Here is a 22,017-nt window from a genome sequence, read left to right on the forward strand (position 1 = left end):
TCTACAATTTGCCGCAGGGGGAGTTTAATTTGGATGCCCCACCACTGCTATCAATCTTCCAAGTACTGCGGGGATTTGTGTATATCCCACTTTCTCAGTTCCACTTTGGAACTCGCAGCTCTCCGGCGCCCCCCTTACCCTCAGGTCAGTCAGGGAACTGCACCTAGGATAATTAGTCGCCGGACGGGCTGCCTGTTGTGAACCGGCAATTAGGCTTCTGCAGTAATGGAATTATCAATGCTGTGGCTGAAGCCCCTTACTCAGCAATATAAGACCCTTCTAGACTGCCAGCAAGCCGCAATAGCCGTGCACAACGCTGCTCCTACTGATTTCAGGGGACATCTCCCCCAACCCCGGTCCACCATCCCCCAACCTCAACCCCTACCCTACCTCACATCGAAACCTTAATAATCTTACTAATATCACTTGCACTCCTTCATCTCCTTCTTTCAATTGTGCCCTTTGGAATCCACGGTCTGTATGCAACAAGCTTCCTTTCCTACACAATTACTTTCTGAAAAACTCTCTGAATTTGTTGGCCCTCACGGAAACCTGGATTCAGGATTCTGACACTGTCTCTCCTGCTGCCATTTCCCATGGTGGCTTACAATTCTCCCATTCCCCGAGACCGACAAATAGACCTGGTGGTGGAGTCGGCATACTCCTGTCCCCACAATGCACTTTCCAGGTCATCCCCTCAGTTCCATCACTCTCATTCCCTTCTTTTGAAGTCCACACCATCAGGCTCTTTCGTCCCCTCTCCCTCAGAGTAGCGGTCATATACCGGCCCCCAGGCTCACCCACCCACTTCCTGGACCATTTCTCTGCCTGGCTGCCGCACTTCATGTCCTCAGAACTACCAACCCTTATCCTGGGAGACTTCAACATCCCCATTAACAGCCCTACTTCCACATCTGCATCCCAGCTTCTATCACTAACCACTTCTCTAGGCTTCTCTCAGCTCTCAACCTCTGAAACACACAAAGACGGTAACACCCTGGACCTGGTTTTCGCCCGGCTCTGCTCAATCTCCTACCTAGATAACTTACCGCTTCCCCTCTCTGACCACAACATTCTCTCCTTTACACTCACAAATCCTCGCTCACCCCAGCACCCTCCTACCTACCATTCAGTCAGAAATCTACAAGCCATTAACCCTCATACACTTTCAGACTCCCTACACTCATCATTGTCCCCAATCTCTTCTTTGTCCTGTCCTGATCTGGCTGTACATCACTTCAATGACACTCTTAGAAGCACCCTTGACCAAGTAGCTCCCCTCACCCTCAGAACCTCCAAACACAGAGTGAAACAGCCCTGGCTCACATCGCAAACCCGATTTCTCCAGCGATGCTCTAGGTGTGCTGAACGCTTATGGAGGAAAACACACACACCAGAAGACTTCATACACTTCAAATTTATGTTAAGGACATATAACTCTTCCCTTCACCTCGCCAAACAGACCTACTTCACCACCCTGATCTCCTCACTATCCAACAACCCCAAGAAACTTTTTGACACCTTTCACTCCCTCCTCAGGCCAAAAGCACAAGCCCCTATCACAGACATTTGTGCTGATGACCTGGCCTCCCACTTTATAGAGAAAATAGACAATATCCATCAGGAAATCCGCTCCCAATCACCAAGTTCAGTGACTCCCATCCCTCCCTGCATTTCCCCCTGGCTCACTCTCCACATTTGCTCCCATCACAGAAGAAGAAGTCTCCAGGCTCCTCTCCTCTTCTCGTCCAACTACATGCACAACCGACCCCATTCCCTCACATCTCCTCCAGTCTCTCTCCCCAGTCGTCACAACTCACCTAACTACAATCTTTAATCTCTCCCTCTCCTCTGGCATTTTCCCCTCCTCCTTCAAACACTCTATCATTACTCCATTACTAAAGAAACCCACCCTTGACCCATCCTGCACAAACAACTACAGACCAGTCTCCAATCTCCCCTTCATCTCTAAACTCTTGGAGCGCCTGATATACTCACGCCTTACCCGTTACCTCTCCACTCACTCCCTCCTAGACCCTTCACAGTCCGGTTTCCGCCCCCTACATTCGACAGAAACTGCACTCATCAAAGTGACCAATGACCTTCTGACAGCAAAACGTAATGGTGACCATTCTCTGCTCATTCTTCTCGACCTTTCTGCAGCTTTCGACACTGTTGACCATCCTCTCCTACTCTCTAGGCTCCAGTCACTAGGCATTAAGGACACTGCTCTTTCCTGGTTCTCCTCCTATCTTTCCGACCGCTCCTTCAGTGTTCTGTTTTCTGGCTCCACTTCATCTCCTCTTCCTCTCACTGTTGGGGTACCTCAGGGCTCAGTCCTTGGCCCCCTTCTCTTCTCTCTCTATACAGCCCCAATTGGACAGACCATCAGCAGATTTGGCTTTCAGTACCATCTTTATGCTGATGACACACAACTGTACACATCATCCCCTGACCTTACCTCCGCTGTACTACAGAACGCCACTGACTGTCTGTCTGCAGTCTCCAACATCATGTCTGCTCTCTATCTGAAACTCAACCTCTCCAAAACTGAACTTCTTCTGCTCCCACCATCTACTAACCTCCCTAAATCTGACATTTCCCTCTCTGTGGGTGGCACCATAATAACACCCCGACAGCAGGTGCGCTGTCTGGGTGTTATGTTCGACTCCGATCTCTCCTTCACCTCCCATATACAATCTCTTGCCCGCTCATGCCGCTTACACCTAAAGAACATCTCTAGAATCCGCCCTTTTCTCACCATGGAAACAACAAAAACTCTCACTGTCGCCCTGATCCACTCCCGCCTAGACTACTGTAATGCTCTATTAATTGGCCTCCCTCTCACTCGACTCTCCCCTCTCCAGTCTATCCTTAATGCAGCAGCCAGGGTTTTCCATCTGGCTAATCGTTTCTCAGACGCGTCCGCTCTTCGCCAATCGTTACACTGGCTGCCAATTCATTACAGGGTACAATTCAAAGTACTTGTTCTCACCCACAAAGCTCTCCACAGTGCGGCACCCCCTTACATCTCCTCCCTCATTTCTGTCTATCGGCCTAACCGACCGCTGCGCTCTGCAAATGACTTTCGACTAACCTCTGCCCTAATCCGTACCTCCCACTCCCGACTCCAAGACTTCTCCCGTGCTGCGCCAATCCTCTGGAATGCTCTACCCCAAAATATTAGGACCATCCACAATTTGCATAGTTTTAGGCGCTCGCTCAAAACACATTTGTTCAGAGCGGCCTATCACATTCAGTAATCAAAGTCATGTTTGTGTGTGTGTAGCCCATTCACTATCTCCATCTAACCCCCACCCCCTGAAGATGGCTGGACCGTCATTGTAAATACATCATTGTAAATACAAACCTGTGCTTTGTATCCCCCCCACCTCATTGTAGATTGTAAGCTCCACGAGCAGGGTCGTCTTATTTCGCTTTAATTATTGTATTGTTAACGTTGTTACTTATGACTGTTGTGTTTGAAACTGTTCAACTGTAAAGCGCTGCGGAATATGTTGGCGCTATATAAATAAAGATTATTATTATTATTATTAGTATGCAAACTGGACCAGGTAGCTGCTTTGCACACCTGCTCCGCTGAAGCCTGGTGTCGCAGTGCCCATGAGGCACCCACTGCCCATGCCGAGTGAGCCTTGATCCCTGCCGGAACCGGCGTGCCACTGATTTGATAAGATTCTTCGACCGTCAGGCGAACCCATCTGGCCAAAGTCGCTCTGGACGCAGCGAGCCCCTTCCGCCGCCCCTCTGGAACCACGAATAGAGAGTCTGTCTGGCGGAATGGCGCTGTCCTTGTCACATACCTCCTAAGAGCTCTTACCAGATCCAGGGTGTGCAAAGCCTTTTCTACCCTGTGCACCGGTGCCGGGCAAAATGAGGGTAAGACAATGTCTTCGTTGATATGAAATGCAGACACAACCTTCGGCAAGAAGGGAGGAGCTGGCCTTAAAACTACCTTATCTTTATAAAAGGTCAGGAACGGCGGTTTACAAGATAAGGCCGCCAATTCCGAAATCCGCCTAATAGACGTTATAGCTACTAGAAAAACGACCTTTCTGGACAGGTAAGGTAAGGAGACCTCTTGCAATGGTTCGAAAGGAGCCTCCTGAAGGGCCCTGAGCACCAAGTTCAGGTCCCATGATTCCGTCGGTGCTTTATAGGGGGGTACTAAATGTGCGACCCCCTGCATAAACGTCCTAACCTGCCAGACGGAAGCGACTTTTCGTTGGAAAAGCACCGACAGGGCCGAGATTTGCGTTCTGAGCGAACTCGGAGCCAACCCTGCGTCCAGCCCTGCCTGTAGAAAAGCCAGTACGTTGGGGATCGAAAAAACCAGAGGAGCCACTTCACGATCCCTACACCAACGGAAAAAAACTTCCCAAGTTCGATGATATACTCTCGCCGAGGAAGGCTTTCGGGCACTCACCATCGTGGCCGCCACATCGCGCCTGAATCCTGCCTGTGTTAACAGCCAAGATTCAATGGCCACGCCGTCAAACACAGGGCCCCTAAGTTCGGATGGCAGATCGGCCCCTGGGACAGTAAGTCCGGCCGATCTGGAAGACGCCAGGGTACGTCCACCACTAGTTGAACCAGATCTGCATACCAGGCCCGCCGGGGCCAGTCTGGGGCCAGCAGAATTGCTGGAACCTTCTCTCTCCTTATTTTCCTGATAACTCTTGGAAGCAGCGGCAGCGGGGGGAACAAGTACGGGAGACGAAACTGGCTCCACGGGAGCACCAGAGCGTCTGCTGCGATTGCCTGCGGATCGAGGGATCGAGCGACAAACCTTTGTACTTTGGCATTCTCTCTGGATGCCATAAGGTCCACGTCTGGTGTCCCCCACCGTTGGCAGATCTGCTGAAAGATCTCGGGGTGCAGGGACCATTCCCCTGCCGCGACCCCCTGTCGGCTGAGAAAATCTGCCGCCCAGTTTTCGACTCCCGGAATGTGCACCGCTGAAATTACCACGCGGTTCTTCTCTGCCCAACGCAGTACCAGCCCGACCTCGCGCATGGCTGCCTGGCTGCGCGTGCCCCCTTGATGGTTGACATATGCTACTGCTGTAGCATTGTCCGACTGAATGCGCACCGGCCGGTGTCTCAGGAAACACTGGAAATGTTGCAGGGCCAATCGTATTGCCCGTATCTCCAGAATGTTGATCGGGAGAACTATCTCCTGAATGGACCACCGCCCCTGGGCTGTGTGACTCTGGAAAACTGCTCCCCAACCTTGCAGGCTTGCATCGGTCGTCACCACCAACCATTGTTCCGGGGGAAAGGGTTTCCCCTGGACCAGAGACGAGTCGCGAGTCCACCACCGGAGTGAACGTCGGACCAGCGGAGACAACTTGCACCGATGACTGAGAGACAGCAGCCTCCGGTCCCATGCTGACAAGAGCGCATGCTGAAGCGGACGGAGATGGAACTGGGCAAACGGGATTGCCTCCATCGCCGCCACCATTCTGCCCAACACACTCATGCCGTACCGGATGGATCTGGTGCCCGGCTGTAGAAGGTTCCGTACCCCTTGCTTGATTTTTCGCGCCTTGTCCTGAGGGAGGATCACCAGCCCCCGGGAGGTGTCGAAAATCATGCCTAGGAACACGATTCTTTGGGCTGGAACCAAGGACGACTTGCTCCGATTGATCAACCAGCCTAGACGGGCCAGGGTATCCAGAGTGATACTGACATTGTCCTGGCACTCCTGAAACGACGGCCCCTTTACCAAAAGGTCGTCCAGGTAAGGTAACACCGTTATGCCCCGTGCATGCAGGATGGCCATAACCACCGCCATTATCTTTGTAAAGACTCTGGGGGCAGTGGCTAAACCGAAGGGCAGAGCCACAAATTGGAAATGTCGTCCTCCGATCGCAAATCGCAGGAACCTCTGGTGTGGGGGAAATATCGGAATATGTAGATATGCATCCTGCACATCGATCGAGGCCAGGAATTCCCCTGGATCCATGGCTGCAATGACCGAGCGGAGGGACTCCATCCGGAATCGCCTGACCCTGATGAATCTGTTCAGGATCTTTAGATCCAGTACTGGCCTCACAGTCCCGTCTTTTTTGGGGACCGAAAACAGATTGGAGTAAAACCCCTGCGACTCTTCGCCCTGCGGCACTGGGGCGATGACCCCTTTGCGCTGTAGCGTCATTATAGCCTGTAACAAACTTTCCGCCTGCGAATCTGTCTTGGAAAGTCGGGAACGGAAGAATCGCTGTGGCGGCCGTCCGACAAACTCTATCTTGTACCCGGACGATATTAGTTCTGCCACCCAAGTGTCGCGTGTCACTGCGACCCAAACGTGGCTGAACCCTAGTAGGCGTCCGCCCACTCTGTCGTCCGTAGGTACGGAGCGCCTCCAGTCATTTAGCTGGAGGCTTTTGGGATCTGGCCCCCCTCGCTCTGGGCAAACGGCCTCGGCCTCTACCCAGCGGATTGGCCCTGTAAGAGGTTTGCTTTTCCCTACTCTGGCCATCGTTTGCGGAGGAGTATGCCCTGGCCGAAGTTCCCCCCCAGGGGCTACGAAAGGGCCGAAAACGCCTCTGCGTTTGCCTGAATGCCGGGCAACTTCTCTGCTGCGGGAGGAAACTACTTCTCCCCCCTGTGGCTTCTGAGATAAGCCTATCAAGCTTCTCACCGAACAGCCGATTGCCCTGAAAAGGCAATGAGGTTAAGGATTTTTTAGAGATAGAATCCGCTTTCCACAGCCTCAGCCATAATGCACGCCTAATGGCGATCGCATTTGCTGCCGCCACAGCCGAACACTCGGCCGCGTCCAGTGAGGCGCTGACAAGATAATCACTCGCTCCTGATATCTGATTTGCCACCTCCAAGACCTCCGCGGGCAGATCCCTGTCTTGGAGGGCCTTATACAGAGCGTCCCCCCACGAAACCATGGCTTTAGCCACCCAAGTTGCCGCAAAGGAGGGGGCCAGAGCCGACCCTGCTGCCTCATATACCGAGCGGGCAAGCCCGTCCATGAGGCGATCAGTTGGGTCCTTTATAGAAGAAACACTGGGTATCGACAATAGCGATCTTGATGCTAAACGTGATACCGGTGGGTCCACTACTGGCGACTCTACCCAACCCTTATGGAGCTCAGGAGGAAACGGATACTTTGCTTGCAGCGCTTTTTGCATTGCAAAACGCTTATCCGGGTGTTCTCTATGTTTCTGGACTAGCTCCTCAAACTCCGGATGCGTGGCAAACCTTCTATGTGGTCGCCTGGATTTCTTGAAAGAGACCTTGTGACCTGAGGCTGTGGGCACATCGTCCTCGATCTCTAATGTCTGGTTGACTGCCTCAATGAGACTGTCCACCGAGTCCTGGTACCCCAGGCTTTCTAGATTCCAGGCCTCCTCCTTGCCCTCATCCTGATCGCTCCCTGAGCTCAGCGACGGGGAACGAGATGCCCTAATACCCGCCGCCGAAGCCCCGGAGGGCCCGGCCGACGGGGAACGAGCCCTTTTGATATGAGCTTGCCTGGTACTGGAGCGGCCTCTAACGGTTGGAGGGTCCTGAGACGAGGACGAGCTATCTCCCGCTGGCAGACCACCATCCTTGTCCCTGCCCGGGCCTTGAAGGGATTCAATTGCCCTTGTAAGGGACAGCATAGAATGCGATAAGGACACCGCCCATTCCGGGGGGTCCTGACCCCTGGGTTCTGAAACAGTGGGGGGCTCCTGGGCGCGCTCCGACTCGCAGGCTTCACAAAATTTACCCGCCTGTGCCTTTGGCAGCCTGACCCCACAGGACACGCAAACCGCGTATAGGAAAGAGTGAGCTTTCCCTTTGGCAGACATACTTGCACAAGCTGAAGGCAGGGTAGAAGGAGGAGGAGGGTAACCCTTTCCCTGACAACCAGTGCGGTTCTCCAAACGGAGTTGCACTCACCCACCGGCAGCGTCCCACTCCTGTTTGAAGTACCCCGGGAAACTCCGGATGCGTGGACGCGAGGTGGTAGGGCGGAGTCTCCGCTCCGGGACTTGTGCGCCCGCCGTTCTCCACCCCCTGACCTCCAGGCCTCCTGCTCCTATACAGAGCGTCTCCCCATGCGACGTCAGTGGGCGGGACTTCCGGCTACCACCGGAAGTTGGCGGGCAGGGCCTCGCGCGATACTCACGGGCCTCCTCCTGCAGCGGGGGCCGCGGCCGCCGGCGGGCTTCCGGCCGCACTCCGGTACACGCGGCGTGCGGCGTCCGGGTGCAGCGCCACTCTGGGCAAACGGCCTCGACCTCTACCGTTACTCACCGGGGCAAACTTGCGATACTCACGGGCGTCCTCGGTGCGCTCCAGGAGAGAGGCGAGCGAGAGAGACGGATCTCCCTAATATTAAAGGTGAGCAGGGCCATCCGCCGTGGGCTCCATCCCCGGCAGGGGGGGGGGGGGGGGACTTCTGCCCCCTGTACTCGGCCACGTCCAGTAACTAGACCCCTCGGCTCACCTGCGCCTCCAATTCAACCCCTGGACTCACTACCTAGGGGTGGAAGGGGCCTCTATAAATTGTTGTTGTAGGAGAGGAACAACGTGGAGGCTGACCCCTGGGTTCTGCTCACACGTGCTCGCCTGATGAAGTTATGGGGAAACCGAATCCTCTTATCAGGATGCGTTGCCCCTCTTTAAAAAATAAAAAAGAAAAATGGTTGTCTGGCAAAAAGTCCCAGATGTGTCCCTCGGTGCGGGAGAGGACACGTGGAGGGTTACTCACACGTGGTCGCCCGTTGATGATTTGGGGAGATCGGACCCTCTCTATAGGATCCGTCGCCCGTCTTATCTTCATAGAAAAAGGAGGGAAAAAAAAAAAAAAAAAATCTAGTCTGGAGCTCCAGACTGCGTGTGCCTCCATCAGACACTAAGCAAAAACTGAGTTACGCCCGGCCTAGGGGCGAGGGTGTATGCGGCGGAGGAGGAGCTAACTCTTTTTTTGTACACTTAGTGTCGGCCTCCAGACGGCAGAAGCACACACCCACAGTCTCTGTGTCCCCCAATGAGACGAAGGAGAAAAAAAAAATTTCACCCGTGTGATAAACGTCATAAAGCAAAAAAAATTGAAATGCCAGAATTGCTGTTTTTTGGTTGCCACAACTCCCGTAAAAAGTGAAATTCTAAGTAATCAAAGTGTTAGATGTACACCAAAGTAATGACAATAAAAAAAAGTTCAGTGTTTCCGACAGTTAAGTTATTTACAACATTCTGACCTTTTGTGAACCACGAAAATATGAAAACGAGAACTATGCTAGTTTGGCATCTCTGTAATCGTACAGACATGAAGAATCATCTTGCCAGGTCTTTTTTTACCGCACACTGAATGCCATACAAACAAAAACAATGAAAAAGATGGTGGAATAACTTTTTTTTAACTCCTTTCACTGAATTTATTTTTGTTTCATGATTTTCAGTGCATTTTATGGTAAAATGGCATCACTTCTCAAAAGCTTTTCTTTTCCTTTCCTTTTAAATTTATCTTGTCTTATTGAAAATAAAATTCAAACATCTATATAGCAATTTTCTCTGTGTCCTAAGGTGACCAATCATGCTCTTCTCTGCCTCTGCACTGTTCTGTGTTTCTTTTTTTTTTTTAAGTTTTGTGTGCTGGTTCAGGGTATAATATAGTGGTTTAAAAAAATGTTTTTGCTGTATAAGAAAGCTGCTGAGCTGTAATAAGTCTTATTTCCTACAGTACCGACTTTCTGACCTGCCATCCTTCAAATATTACACCGCCTGTTGCTTCTTCATCTTCGTTTGCAACTTTATAGTCCAGATGTTGGTGTCTCCCAAGTAAGTGTTCATTACTTTGTTGCTATATTCCAAGGGGCTACAGTATGCTCTATCCAAAAACATGGAATATCACAAGATATGAGGACCTGTTTGATAAATGCAGGCTTTTCAGTGATATGACAGTACTAGCTTGGCCCATGCGAAATTTTCACACATTGGTCGTCGGGGGAGCAGGCAATTACAAAAAAAGAAAGCTGGTCAAATGTAAATGTATTTCATGAGCTGATGAACACACACAGGTATTTATATATGTAGATTGGTAATATAATAAATAGTTTTGATAAATAGAGGCCAAAAAATGTTTTCCGGTTGAGGTGCCACCTGCAGGTCATTGTGTCTTTCTGCAAGTTTATGAAAATGAATGTTTAAACTGTATTTAGTAATAAAATCGTGGATGTGTGGTTTGTTTGACTGTGTTCTTGCTGAAAGGAGCAAGTTTACCTTTCAAATGGTGTATAATGTGTGTGTGTTTGGGGCGAAGTAATGAGCGAAAAAGCAGTGCATGTTTACAAATGTGTTGTAGTGTGCTTTGGGGGACTGTGGTGCCACCAGCAGGTCATTTTTCCTTACTGCAGGTTTATGAAAATTAATGTTTAAACTGTATTTTGTGTTCAAATCGTGGATGTGTGGTTTGTTTGGCTATTTTCTTGCTGAAGGGGGCAAATTTACCTTTCACATGGTGTATCATTTTTGTGTGTGGGTGCAGTATGAACGGGGATGCAAAGAAATCACCGAAAAACAGTGTTTAGAAATAATAGAATAGATGATGCAGTACGTCACATGAGCATGGCATTTATAAATTATAGTAATGCACATTATTGCTATGCTTCTTATTTTGTAATTGTACGGCAATGTGTATGTTTTGATGAAGATTTGTGTGCTTACTATCGTGAGAAGGCAGCTTCATTAAAATGGGTGCCTGTGTTTAAATACATCAGAATGAGACCTTTCTGCTTATAAAACTGCATGGTGTAAACTAGTCCTACAGGAGTTGTCATCTTGTTTTGGACTGTGACCAACACTGCCCATGTCACACCCTAATCTGTATTCTCTTTCTAGGAATACTGCCCTTGGCATCTCATATGGCATTTCATTCTTCTTATTTCTACTCTTCCTATTTGCCTGCTTTGCTGGACATCTCTCTGTAAGTGGCTAATGGGGCTTTTTTTGTTATACATTATTTACCTATTTATTTAAATGTGTATGTAAAATCATATTTGATTATTCAGTTGCATTGTGATGGCAAGGTTTGTTGAATTTAAACTGTAATTGGGTCGTGTGTATGTTTGGGCTGGATGGTTTAGATCTCCTTAAATGAGTTCTGAGGACTGAAAAATATTCAGGATTGAGAGTCCTCAGTAGTTGATAGGACTGGGCATTTAAGCCCGGATTCATCAAGACCGACATTCATTCCAGTCTTAGAAAGGCATTAGAAAGTCAAAAGCTCCTGATTAATTAAGAAACACATTCCTCTTACTTTTAAGGTAGTCCTGATTAATTAAGAGACTGGTGTATAGAGTCATAAAGTATGCCACAACTTTTTCATGAGCCAAATGAGTGGGCATCATCATGCCTTGGACCACCCCAGCTCCACCCATTTAGGCCAAGCTGGCGTGAAAATGGCAAAATCTTATCAGATTGATTTCATCACCCAAACTGTTTATGTACCTGAACAGTAGCTCTTGTAAAGACAATTCCATCCGTAACTGTAGATAGCCAGTACTTCCTCCGTTCTCAAGATATCACGTTTTGAATGAGTGTGCAAATGAGGCTGAAGTGCTTTGGGCGTTAGTAAGCACTCCTGTCTCCCCAGCCCCGATCACGTAGCATAGATGTTTAGTTTGTTCCATTACTGCACAACTCTGATCAGTGACTGTAGCTTTGAGCCACAAATATAAACACACTTTATCTCATCATGAATTCAGATTGCTGGACTGTTCTCATGCTTTAGGGCCCCGTCACACATAGTGACGCACCAGCGATCCCGACAACGATATGACCTTGTCAGGATCGCTGGTGTGTCGCTACATTATCGCTGGTGAGCTGCCAAACAGGCAGATCTCAGCAGCGATCAGGACAGCGACGACGCGGGTAACAAGCGAGCACGTCGCTTAGTTACCCACTGTGTATGTTAGAAACCAGCGCGCTGGTGTAGGGAGCTGGTAACCAAGGTAAACAACGGGTTTCTAAGCGGTGCTTAGAAACCCGCTGTTTACCTTGGTTACCAGCTCCCTGCACCAGCGCGCTGGTATCTAACATACACAGTGGGTAACTAAGTGACGTGTGCCCTTAGTTACCCGCGGTTTACATTGGAAACCAGCGTCCAGCTTGCTGATCGCTGGTCTCCCGCCTGCCACACGCAGCGATGCGTGCTGGCCAGTGGGAGACCAACAATCAAAAAAGGGTCCAGGGCATTCGATCAGCGATACCCGGCGGGGGGGGGGGGTGGTCGCTGATCCCCGTTACACACAGCGATCTCGCTGGTGAGATCGCTGTTGCGTCACAAAACTTGTGACTCAGCAGCGATCTCGCTGTGTGTGACTGGGGATTTACACTGCAGCATTGCTTGTTCAGATTAAAAGCTGGACATAAGCGCAAACACGCCAGGATGTCAGTACATACAAAGATCTTTCACAGCTAGGATAGTAATTACAGATGAAAGCATCTAAACCACTAGTAAGAAAAAATGAAGGTAAGGCAGCAAAAAAAATCCCTAGTTGGTAGTTCTACTAATTGTTCATTAACTGTTAGTGAACTCTAGCTCCTCCTGGGTCATAGTAATGCTTTTCTTCTATGACTCTTGGACCCATCAGTGAATTTTGTTGTTGTTGATGTTTATTAACCTCTATGATGATAATCGCGGCTTATGATCATAGACCATTCAAGCTCTTCAGACCAATTGTATTACAAAGGCTAGCAAGTCCTCATGTCTATGGCCACAGAAGGGCCAGTGAATATTTAGTGTTTCATTATGTGTTCAGTAAAGTTCTTTTATGTTTATTGCTCCCAACAGAAATGTATCCTGAAAGGACCACAGCTTCTCCACTGGGTTCCTTCTCTCTCCTCCGCTCTCTCCAGCCGGCCCTGGTTGCGAGTGCCCTTTGGAATCCTCACCGTTCTCACGGTTTTGTTTATGGCAGTTTTTAATTTGGTAATTGATCACTTTTGTTTTTGTGTATATTTCAATAATCGGCAGGAAGATCACTTCACTCGTGATACAGCTACATGCAAATAATGAAATAATACATGGTAGGCTTACCTTTTGCAAGAATAAGACCTTAAAATGTGTTTGGGCAGATTACCGAAGTGTTCAAATGTAGAGAACTGTCGGACACCGGCAGTACCATTATTGGTGACCAACCATGCCACATGTTCTGTTCCCTCTGTCTGCTATGTGACACGCGAGGCTCTTGATCTACATGCTTTATTGAGAATTATCATTTTTTTGTGTTTCATAAAGATGATCACTTATGGAGCTTTTTTTATTCAGTTCTTTTTACCAGAAAAATTGTGTCCAGATGTCTCCATGAATACATCACTAACTTCAGCGACTGAGACCCAAATGCTATATAGTCTGCCGGTCAGTAGATCTTCAGTTTTAGTGAAATATGCATATCTTTAATGATATAGTACAGTGTGTGCATACACATTGATACACACAGTCATTATTTTTTATTCATTTATTGTAAAATCATTGTAATTATTTCCTTGTATGGCTAATGCTACCCTCTGCTGTATGCCATGTGTCTTTGTTTGTTTTTTTATATAACGCTATTTGTTGTTTTCATGTCCTAGTTCAACATTTATCTCTGAAACACAAAAATTAGCTTTTATGTTTTCGTTTTTTTTTGTTTTGTTTTCTCTGCTGAGAAAAGGCTGAAAGCCATAATAACTAAGTACAGTGAATTATAAGTACGAAACTTTAATTTTAATGATGGTGCAAAAAATATTGTGCTGTTTGACTAATAGGAGCCATGATTGTTATTAATCTCCTGTGTTCATGAGGAGAGATCCCCCTTACATCTCTCTAGTGACTGATAGACTGCCGCTTACACAGTAGCCTGCCAGTCACCAGCCTGAAAGGCAAGTAGAGGCAAGCGAGCACTCCCTCCTAAATACAGGCTGACTCACAGCTGTATTCCTATTAGCCAAATGGCAGAAAACGTTTCTTTGTACACTGTTTTGGCTTCTAGGAGAACAGACTACAGCTTCATAAGCATGAAATGCAAAGACTTTTTAGTCTTTAATGGAGTTTATGAAAATGGGTGCGGATGTAATGAAATCGTTAGAAAGTGCTGGTGTTACTGACATATGAAAACTCCATCAATAATCGCCTTCTCCTCCTTTCTAGTATTACATGTACTGCTGTATTCTGGGGCTGCTGGCTTGCTCCGCATTCCTGCTCATGAACTTTGAAGTCAAGCTGATCCTGCTGAGCATTGCCCTGGTGATATACAATGTAATCTTCTTGCACACTCACAGCTGGCTATCTGACTGTTACATTGATTGGCTCGCTGTGAACCAGAACATTTCCAGGTACGCTGGAGCCACCTGCCTTATGTTACAGCAGGCATCTGCAGTGTCTGCCATTACAGCTAATCTAGTACGCAGCATACAGTGTAGTGTTCAGGTTGCTTCTTTTCTCTCTTTTTTGTTAATAAGAGATGTTGAAATATGATAAGCGTTCTAGTTTAGGAAGCCAAAATAAACATGCTCATGTTCACTTTGCAGAAAACACTTTATATTAAATGATTGCTTTTCTTACATTAGGCCAGGAATCCTGAAGGAGCCGAAAGTTATGGGCAGTGTTTCATTGTTTCTGTTTTTCTTAACCCTTTTGGCACTGGCCAGACAGGTGAGTCCTTGTAGAGTATGCAATGGAGATATATATAGATAGAGAGATGTATATGTTCATTTAATTACATAGAAAGTTCTTTAATAGTACTGTATGGGTTATTTTTACTTTGTGTTCACATTTCTGCAGAATGAATTTTACTGTCGACTTGACTTTCTTTGGAAGAGGAAGTTTAAAATGGAGCGTGAACGTATTGAGACCATGGAGAATCTCAATCGTGTTCTGCTGGAAAATGTCCTTCCAGCTGATGTAGCCCAGCAGTTTATTGGGCAAAACCTTAGGAATGAGGTAACAATAAATATATTTGCTCCAACTGTTTTATCTCTTAAGTGTGTATGTTTTTATCTACCGTATTTATCTTATAAGCATGCCTTTTGTACCTGTAGGACCTGTATCACCAGTCCTATGACTGTGTCTGTGTCATGTTTGCATCAATACCTGACTTCAAGGAGTTTTACACAGAGTGTGATGAAAACCACGAAGGCCTGGAATGTCTCCGACTCCTTAATGAAATAATAGCAGATTTTGATGAGGTGAAGAAAAAAAGATTGTACTGTACTAGGATTTGTTTAGAAAAATCAGAATTTATAACGGTCATGAACACCACTCACTTACAACACGTGCCTTGGATGCTACCTTGGATAAAAGGAGGCATCCAGTTACCTATCGCAATAGGCCAACAATGAGCTAAGCGCAGTCCACAATACACATGCAATACACTAGTACACATGCACACCCAGCTTTCCCAAGCTCCTGAAAGGCTCACTACTTGCAGTCTAGCTGCAAGGTAACACAACCAAGCCATTTTCTCCCCTCAAGTGAGTACGTTAGAGCAACGAGGGACAAACTTATTAATTTTTTTAATACACAATCAGACGTACAGTGCTTAAAGGTTACAAACGATGGAAGAATAAAAGGACATAGATATAGACAAAAACGGTATAAAGTACAGATACGTCTTATGGGTTGGATCTGTGAGTGCTTCTGGTGGAGAAGAACGCCGCAGGAAATATGGACAGATCTACAATATGCTTCTCCTGGGGTCTGACACGGATATTACTTAGATTACATTACTTCTCTCTCTGCTGAGGTAAGAGGGGGATGGCTGAATAGATTCAATTCTAATCCCGTTTTAGCCCTCATTTCTCCTGTAGAGCATATTTTCACCCCCAAACTCCAGTCCACAAGGCCCCCAATAGATCACATTTTTAGGAATTGCATAGTATTGCACAAATAAGAGAACTTGTGCCAATTTCTGATGCCTTGATAATGATTCCATCACAATGGAACTCCTGAAAAGATGACCTCTTGGGGGCTGTGAAGACTAGATTTTGCAAAACACTGTCCTGGAGAACCAATATGACTTACTCTTACTGAACATATTTTAGGCATTCTATACACACCATATATGAATATATGTCCATACTTGAGGGAGATGTTGCGTTCCTGTGGGTTGCCAGCCACCAAAACTTTTGCAGATTTATCCATATCCAAGATGTATCATTTTTTCTCCTTGTGGAGATTGACATGCTAAGCATGCCGAGATAAGGAGACTTAAAGCCGCAATGCTCCTCTGGGAAATGTGCAAATTGTCTCTTCAGAGAGGAAGAAGACTAGAACTCTAGTGCCACCTATTGGAAGTAGCAATCCTAAAAGTCAATGTTGACCCTTTAACGAGCCTTGTCACATGACTTAGGATAAAAGCCAAGCCAGAATCTCAATTTGCAGACACTGTGTTTTGGGGTACTGCCCCTCGTCAGTGCAAAGTGTGAGCATGTTAATCTCCGCAAGGAGAAACGATACTACTTGGATATCGGTCAGACGCCTCTCACACTGCCAAACCAGATCTCACACTTTGCACTGACAAGGGTCAGCACCCCAAAACACAGTGTCTGTATATTGAGATTCTGGTTCGGCTTTTTTCCTAAGTCATGTGACAAGGCTCGTTAAAGGGTCGACATTGACTTTTAGGATTGCTACTTCCAATAGGTGGCACTAGGGTTCTAGTCTTCTTCCTCTCTGAAGAGACAATTTATAATCCACAAATGCGAATAGACTCCACAATCATGGATATATCAATAGTTTGTAAAACTATAATTAAAATAATAAAAAAAACCTTAAAATTCTACCTTGTCTTGTGTATGCCACACAGACAGAGCAGTTGTACAATATGAAAGGACTGACACCCCAATCCAGATAGTTATCCAACATTGATGGCTACCTGTTGTTTACTCTGTATACACACTCTGCTCTTCATCAGATAACCTGCTTGAACTGTCTATTCACAGCATGTGGTCTAGGCAGTGATCCAATGCCACTAGCTTTTGATCTGTATAAATCGTAACCCCACTTATTACAGGTACTAAACTTTAACCCCCTGACAAGCCATAATCAAAAAGGCCAGCATGGTTTGTTGCTATATCCCACTCTGACGTAATTTTTTTTTTCCGTCAAAGTGATCTCTCCAGGGATGGGGGGTACTAGACACCAGGGCTTTTGCCACAGTTTTTACGATTGGCTTGGTTGCTGCAGTTAATCATGAAATAAATAACTAGCAGCCTGATGTTTATTCAATCATACAATACCATGCCCTAACATGTAGCGTGATTGTATAAATGTGTTTTCACAATCCTACTGTATAACCTACAGCTTATCCCATAAAATACAAACCCTTGCACAGCTCTGTTGACAGAAAAATAGCCACCTGCACCATATACCCATATATACTAGCCTACAGCACCATAAAAGGCAACACATGAAAAAGAAAGAAGCTGTTAAATTAAAAAGTATGACTCTAAGAATATGGTGACTCAAACGCAAATGATTGTTTTAAAGTTTATCTTTATTGTACAAAAGTAGTAGTAGTAAAGCAAAACATATAAATATTTTCTGATAATATAAAGCTTATACTGACCCCCAAAATTAAGATGATAAATGGTAAAAAATTAAAAGACACATTAGCTGTTATTTTTCCATTCTCCCTGATACAGTAGAAAAAAATAATCATCCCAAATTCTTACAATTTAAGAAATATAACTCATTCAGGCAAAAAATAAGCTCTCATATGGCTACATCACCAGAAAAAAAGATGGCTCTTAGAATGTGAGGGAAAAAATGCTGCCTAGCCCAAATGGCCAAAACTGAATATAGTATCTCTTCTCATCCTACATGCTCTACAAGTTCAATCATATTTTCCTCTGTTTGTCCAGTGAAAAAAAACACATACATCAACTTGTGATATTATTCTGTTGGAAAATGCAGAAAATAGTCTGAAATATGTTTGGTAGATGTGTATGAAATTGGGGCACTAAGATCATTGACTACATTCATAGTCATTAGTGGGGGGGGGGGGGAGTGGCTGTGTCACTTGAGAAGTCTAGTCAGCATTATACACTTGATTCTTTTCCAGCTTCTTTCAAAACCAAAATTCAGCAGTGTTGAAAAAATTAAGACCATCGGGAGTGCATATATGGCAGCAACAGGATTAAATGCTACATCAGGACAAGAAAACCCACAGGTAGCGAACCTCCTCTGAAGCCATTTTTACACAGAAACTTGTATAAAAACCTCTCCCAACTTGTCTGAATTATCCTTGTTTCTTTAGGATGGAGACAGAAATTATAATCATATTGGCATCATGGTAGAATTTGCAACTGCCCTTATAGGAAAGCTGGACTTGATCAATAAACACTCATTTAACAATTTCAAGCTGCGTGTAGGTGAGTTGATGTGACATCTTGTTACACATCCCCTATATTACTTTTTTATACATTCTGCCTTGTACTTAGAGTAACAGTCGTTGTAATATTTACTCCATAAATCAGTCTTACTATAGTGTAGTAGCAAAAGTGGTCATATAATACACTTTTAATAATACTAACATATAAAATATTATAACCAAAAAGTCAAATTGGACTAAAGTGCAAACAGTGCAACACCACACCAACAAGAACTACATCAGATGCATATAGTATGTCACCAGTACTGATCAACATATAGGACCATGGGTCCCGGCAGTATAAGACTAGCGACAAAGTATAAAAAAGGACCTGATTAGGATCAGTCAGTCATCCAAAGTGTGGCTCTGTTTTAAACACTAGTATACACAGACATATGGACTGCCTTAAAGGTCCCACAATAATCCCAATTAATATTTAGGCATCACATAAAAAAAGAACCCTCTCACCCAATCAACAGTATGGGGTTAACGGAGTAGGTCCATGTGGTGGTGGCTGGGGAATTAGATAATTCACAAGGGTGCGCTGCTGAGCGGGCTACTGTGGTTATTTTGGTGGTATAACTCCCCTGAAGAATTCTACAGATAGGAACCGCGTTAGAAAGCAGCGCACCTTTGTGAATTATCCACTTCGGAACCCATGGTCCTATATGTTGGTCAGTAGAGTTGAGCAAATATCTTCAGTTCCCCGCTTATTTGGCAAGCTATTGCGCTTGCCGAATAAGCTACAGTGGGAACCTGGCTTCCTGGATCGCGCTGGCTGATCAGCTGATCGTCGCCGCAGCTGAATGTGTCATGGTTATGTCACAGTCACAGCACATGCATGAGAACCCAACACACAGGCTCTCCATGCATGTGCTGTGACACAACTGCGACACATGCAGCTGCGGCGGCGATCATCTGTTCAGGCGGCATGATCCAGGGAGCCGGGTTCCCACTGTAGCTTATTCAGTTTGCGCTGTAGCTTGACAAATAAGTGGGGAACATAAGATATTCGCTCAACTCTATTGGTCAGTACTGGTGACATATTATATGCATATGTTGTAGTCTTAGTTTAATTGGACTTTTTGGTTATAATATTTTATATGTTAGTATTATTAAAAGTTAAGTATTATATTACCACTTTTGCTAGTACACTACCAATTCTTGGTGGTTTAATTATCTCCTTACCCGTTGCTTATTTGTATAAATCCATTGTACACATAAGATATATTACACAGTTTCCTATTTTTATCAGGAAACTATTCTTTCTCTCTCTGATAATTAATTTTCAAAATTCTCAGTTCCCGGATAAAAGCTGTGTTCATTACTGAGATAGGAGATGGTTGGTGCTCATAAAGTTCTATTTAGAGGGGACGAGGAGGAGGGAAGAACTAGAGGCAGAGCGCCTCCTCCTCCTTCTTGGTGCTCATAATGTTTATGCAAACAACTGTTATTTCCTATCTCGCTAATGTAAAAACTTACCTTCACTGAATGCACATTCTACCTGTGAATCGAGAATTTTGACAATGAAACATCAGTCCTGGTGGAGAAAGAAGTGGAGTTATCTGATGAGAAGATTTATTACAACATTTTATTTTCATGTGTACAATTGATTTTATGAAATAAAAAAAATTAAATAATATTTACTCTTTAAATGATTCTTTAAGCTTTTAACAAATTTTCACTATCAATCCTCCTCCGTCCCACCATTAAGGTATTAACCATGGACCTGTAGTTGCTGGGGTTATCGGAGCCCAAAAGCCTCAATATGACATCTGGGGTAATACAGTCAATGTGGCGAGCCGAATGGACAGCACGGGCGTACTTGGAAAAATTCAGGTAATTGAGATATGAACTGACCGCAGTGAATAGAGGGACAATAATGTTTATAGTAGTAAGACGTTATATTTAATTTCCAAACCTCACTTACAGAATCTGTCACTGAATGTGTTGCTTGTGTTAGAGGATTCATTCAGATGTCAGTGATTTTTGATTTACGCAAAAAGTTTGCCGCTTCCACTCCTCCAGTAGTCACAGTAGGATCACCCCTCCTCTGCAGCAGGCACTCTCTGTAGAGGACTCGCCTGAGCCCATATCTACTCGCAAATTAATATTCTAGTGAATATTCTTAATCATTTTAATATTCTAGGTTATACGGAGTTTCTTAATTGACACTGACTGCCAGAGTATCACTTTTATCCTGTAAATTACATCACACTTATAAAAGTTTAATTGTCAATGAAGTGTTGTCATTTAGCTCTAACTTTGCTTACAAGTGCAATTTTTCTTTGTGAGCTACAGTGTCTAGGCCATTTTTGAGTGCTAAAAAGCATAAAAAGCATGCTGCATTATTTAATGGTGGCGGTTTTAATCACCATCGGTGTTCTTAAAGCTCCCATTAGCACCGGATGCACTTCATGAGCAGATAGAGAATGGAGATCTGGGCGGATTGTACTTTATTTATTGCACTGATTTCGATGAAGCATTTTAATCTCCTTGATATGATGCAAATGGTTAAGAATCTTCATTTGATGTAAATTATTGTATATCACCACCTTGCCCTATTAACAGCAAACGTGTTCTCTCAGGTCACTGAAGAAACCAGCAAAGTCCTTCAGAAGCTAGGATACACATGTGACCGCAGAGGCGTCATCAAGGTTAAAGGCAAGGGTCAGCTGTGCACCTATTTTGTTTCCACTGATATGGCACGTTCAAGTTCCCAGGGAAATGTTCTTAATTAGATTTTGCAATGTAATTGGACCGGAACAGTGAATTATCTACAGCAAAAGCACTAAACAAGAATGCTCAGAAAAGTATGTTTTTTGTTTTATTTTTTTTAGTCCTCAGCTACTAAAAGATAAAATAGATGATCTGAACATGCATAACTATAACCAAAAAACTTATAGGACAATCATGAAATGTCCATGCCATTGGAAGACATGTTCAGTTCCAAGCTGTGGATCAAGAAAGATAAATAATTTGTGCAACTTCATATGAGCACAGATTCAGCGGGCACTGCCATATAACTTAAACCAAGAACCACTAGGCTCATGTTGCATTCTCAGAACTCCATTGACCTTGCATTACATGATGTAACTTGCAGTGCAACGTGACATAGAACTGCTAGAAATCTGCCAAAGGACAGTGTCGTCACTCCCCCATGTGGGGACTAAGTGTACTGCTACAAGATAAACCTTGTCCTTCATCTCTGATACAACCCTCCTAGATAACTGGAAATGTGAAAGAAAATGAAAAGCTGGGACTGGCCCACTACTGACTACTAGAGAGGTGTTTCCTGTATTGTAATACCATTCAGTACAGCACTAAACGTATTGCTATGTACATAGATATATTTATATACCGCAGCATCATTTCCGTTGTATTTATTCATCTTAATAAACTCTTGTTAATAAGCCCTTGTTTTGTATGTTTGGGAGTAGCCAAAAGAACAAAAATGTATTAATGTATTGAAAACAATATTACTTTAGGACAGTCAGGCCTTGGAAAAGCGTCATTGGAGGAGGTCCCAACTTGTCACCGCATACAAACCAGCTTCATATTTGTTATCATTGCAGATTATTTTCATTACATTTGTTCTATATAACTTCATGGGGCTTGAAGGAATCCATATAGAAACG

The 22,017-nt window shown here is 45.2% G+C and overlaps 1 protein-coding gene across 3 annotated transcripts in view; it reads left to right on the forward strand.

The window, feature by feature from the left end:
* ADCY4 (adenylate cyclase 4) overlaps positions 1–21,792 on the forward strand; it is a 152,604-nt gene extending 130,812 nt beyond the window's left edge. For all 3 annotated transcript variants that reach the window (XM_073575507.1, XM_073575506.1, XM_073575505.1), the window contains exons 15-26: positions 9,709–9,806; positions 10,866–10,950; positions 12,820–12,957; positions 13,297–13,386; positions 14,158–14,342; positions 14,577–14,661; positions 14,791–14,949; positions 15,048–15,194; positions 18,071–18,178; positions 18,266–18,380; positions 20,094–20,218; positions 20,968–21,792. In XM_073575507.1, coding sequence (XP_073431608.1) covers positions 9,709–9,806; positions 10,866–10,950; positions 12,820–12,957; positions 13,297–13,386; positions 14,158–14,342; positions 14,577–14,661; positions 14,791–14,949; positions 15,048–15,194; positions 18,071–18,178; positions 18,266–18,380; positions 20,094–20,218; positions 20,968–21,120 — 1,488 coding nt within the window. In that variant the 3' untranslated portion in view covers positions 21,121–21,792. The remainder of the gene's footprint in view (positions 1–9,708; positions 9,807–10,865; positions 10,951–12,819; positions 12,958–13,296; positions 13,387–14,157; positions 14,343–14,576; positions 14,662–14,790; positions 14,950–15,047; positions 15,195–18,070; positions 18,179–18,265; positions 18,381–20,093; positions 20,219–20,967) is intronic.
* Positions 21,793–22,017: the final 225 nt, after the last annotated feature.

The sequence above is a fragment of the Dendrobates tinctorius genome, unplaced genomic scaffold (assembly GCF_039654945.1).
Source record: "Dendrobates tinctorius isolate UK_male_01 unplaced genomic scaffold, ASM3965494v1 ptg000044l, whole genome shotgun sequence".
NCBI classification, from domain to species: domain Eukaryota; kingdom Metazoa; phylum Chordata; class Amphibia; order Anura; family Dendrobatidae; genus Dendrobates; species Dendrobates tinctorius.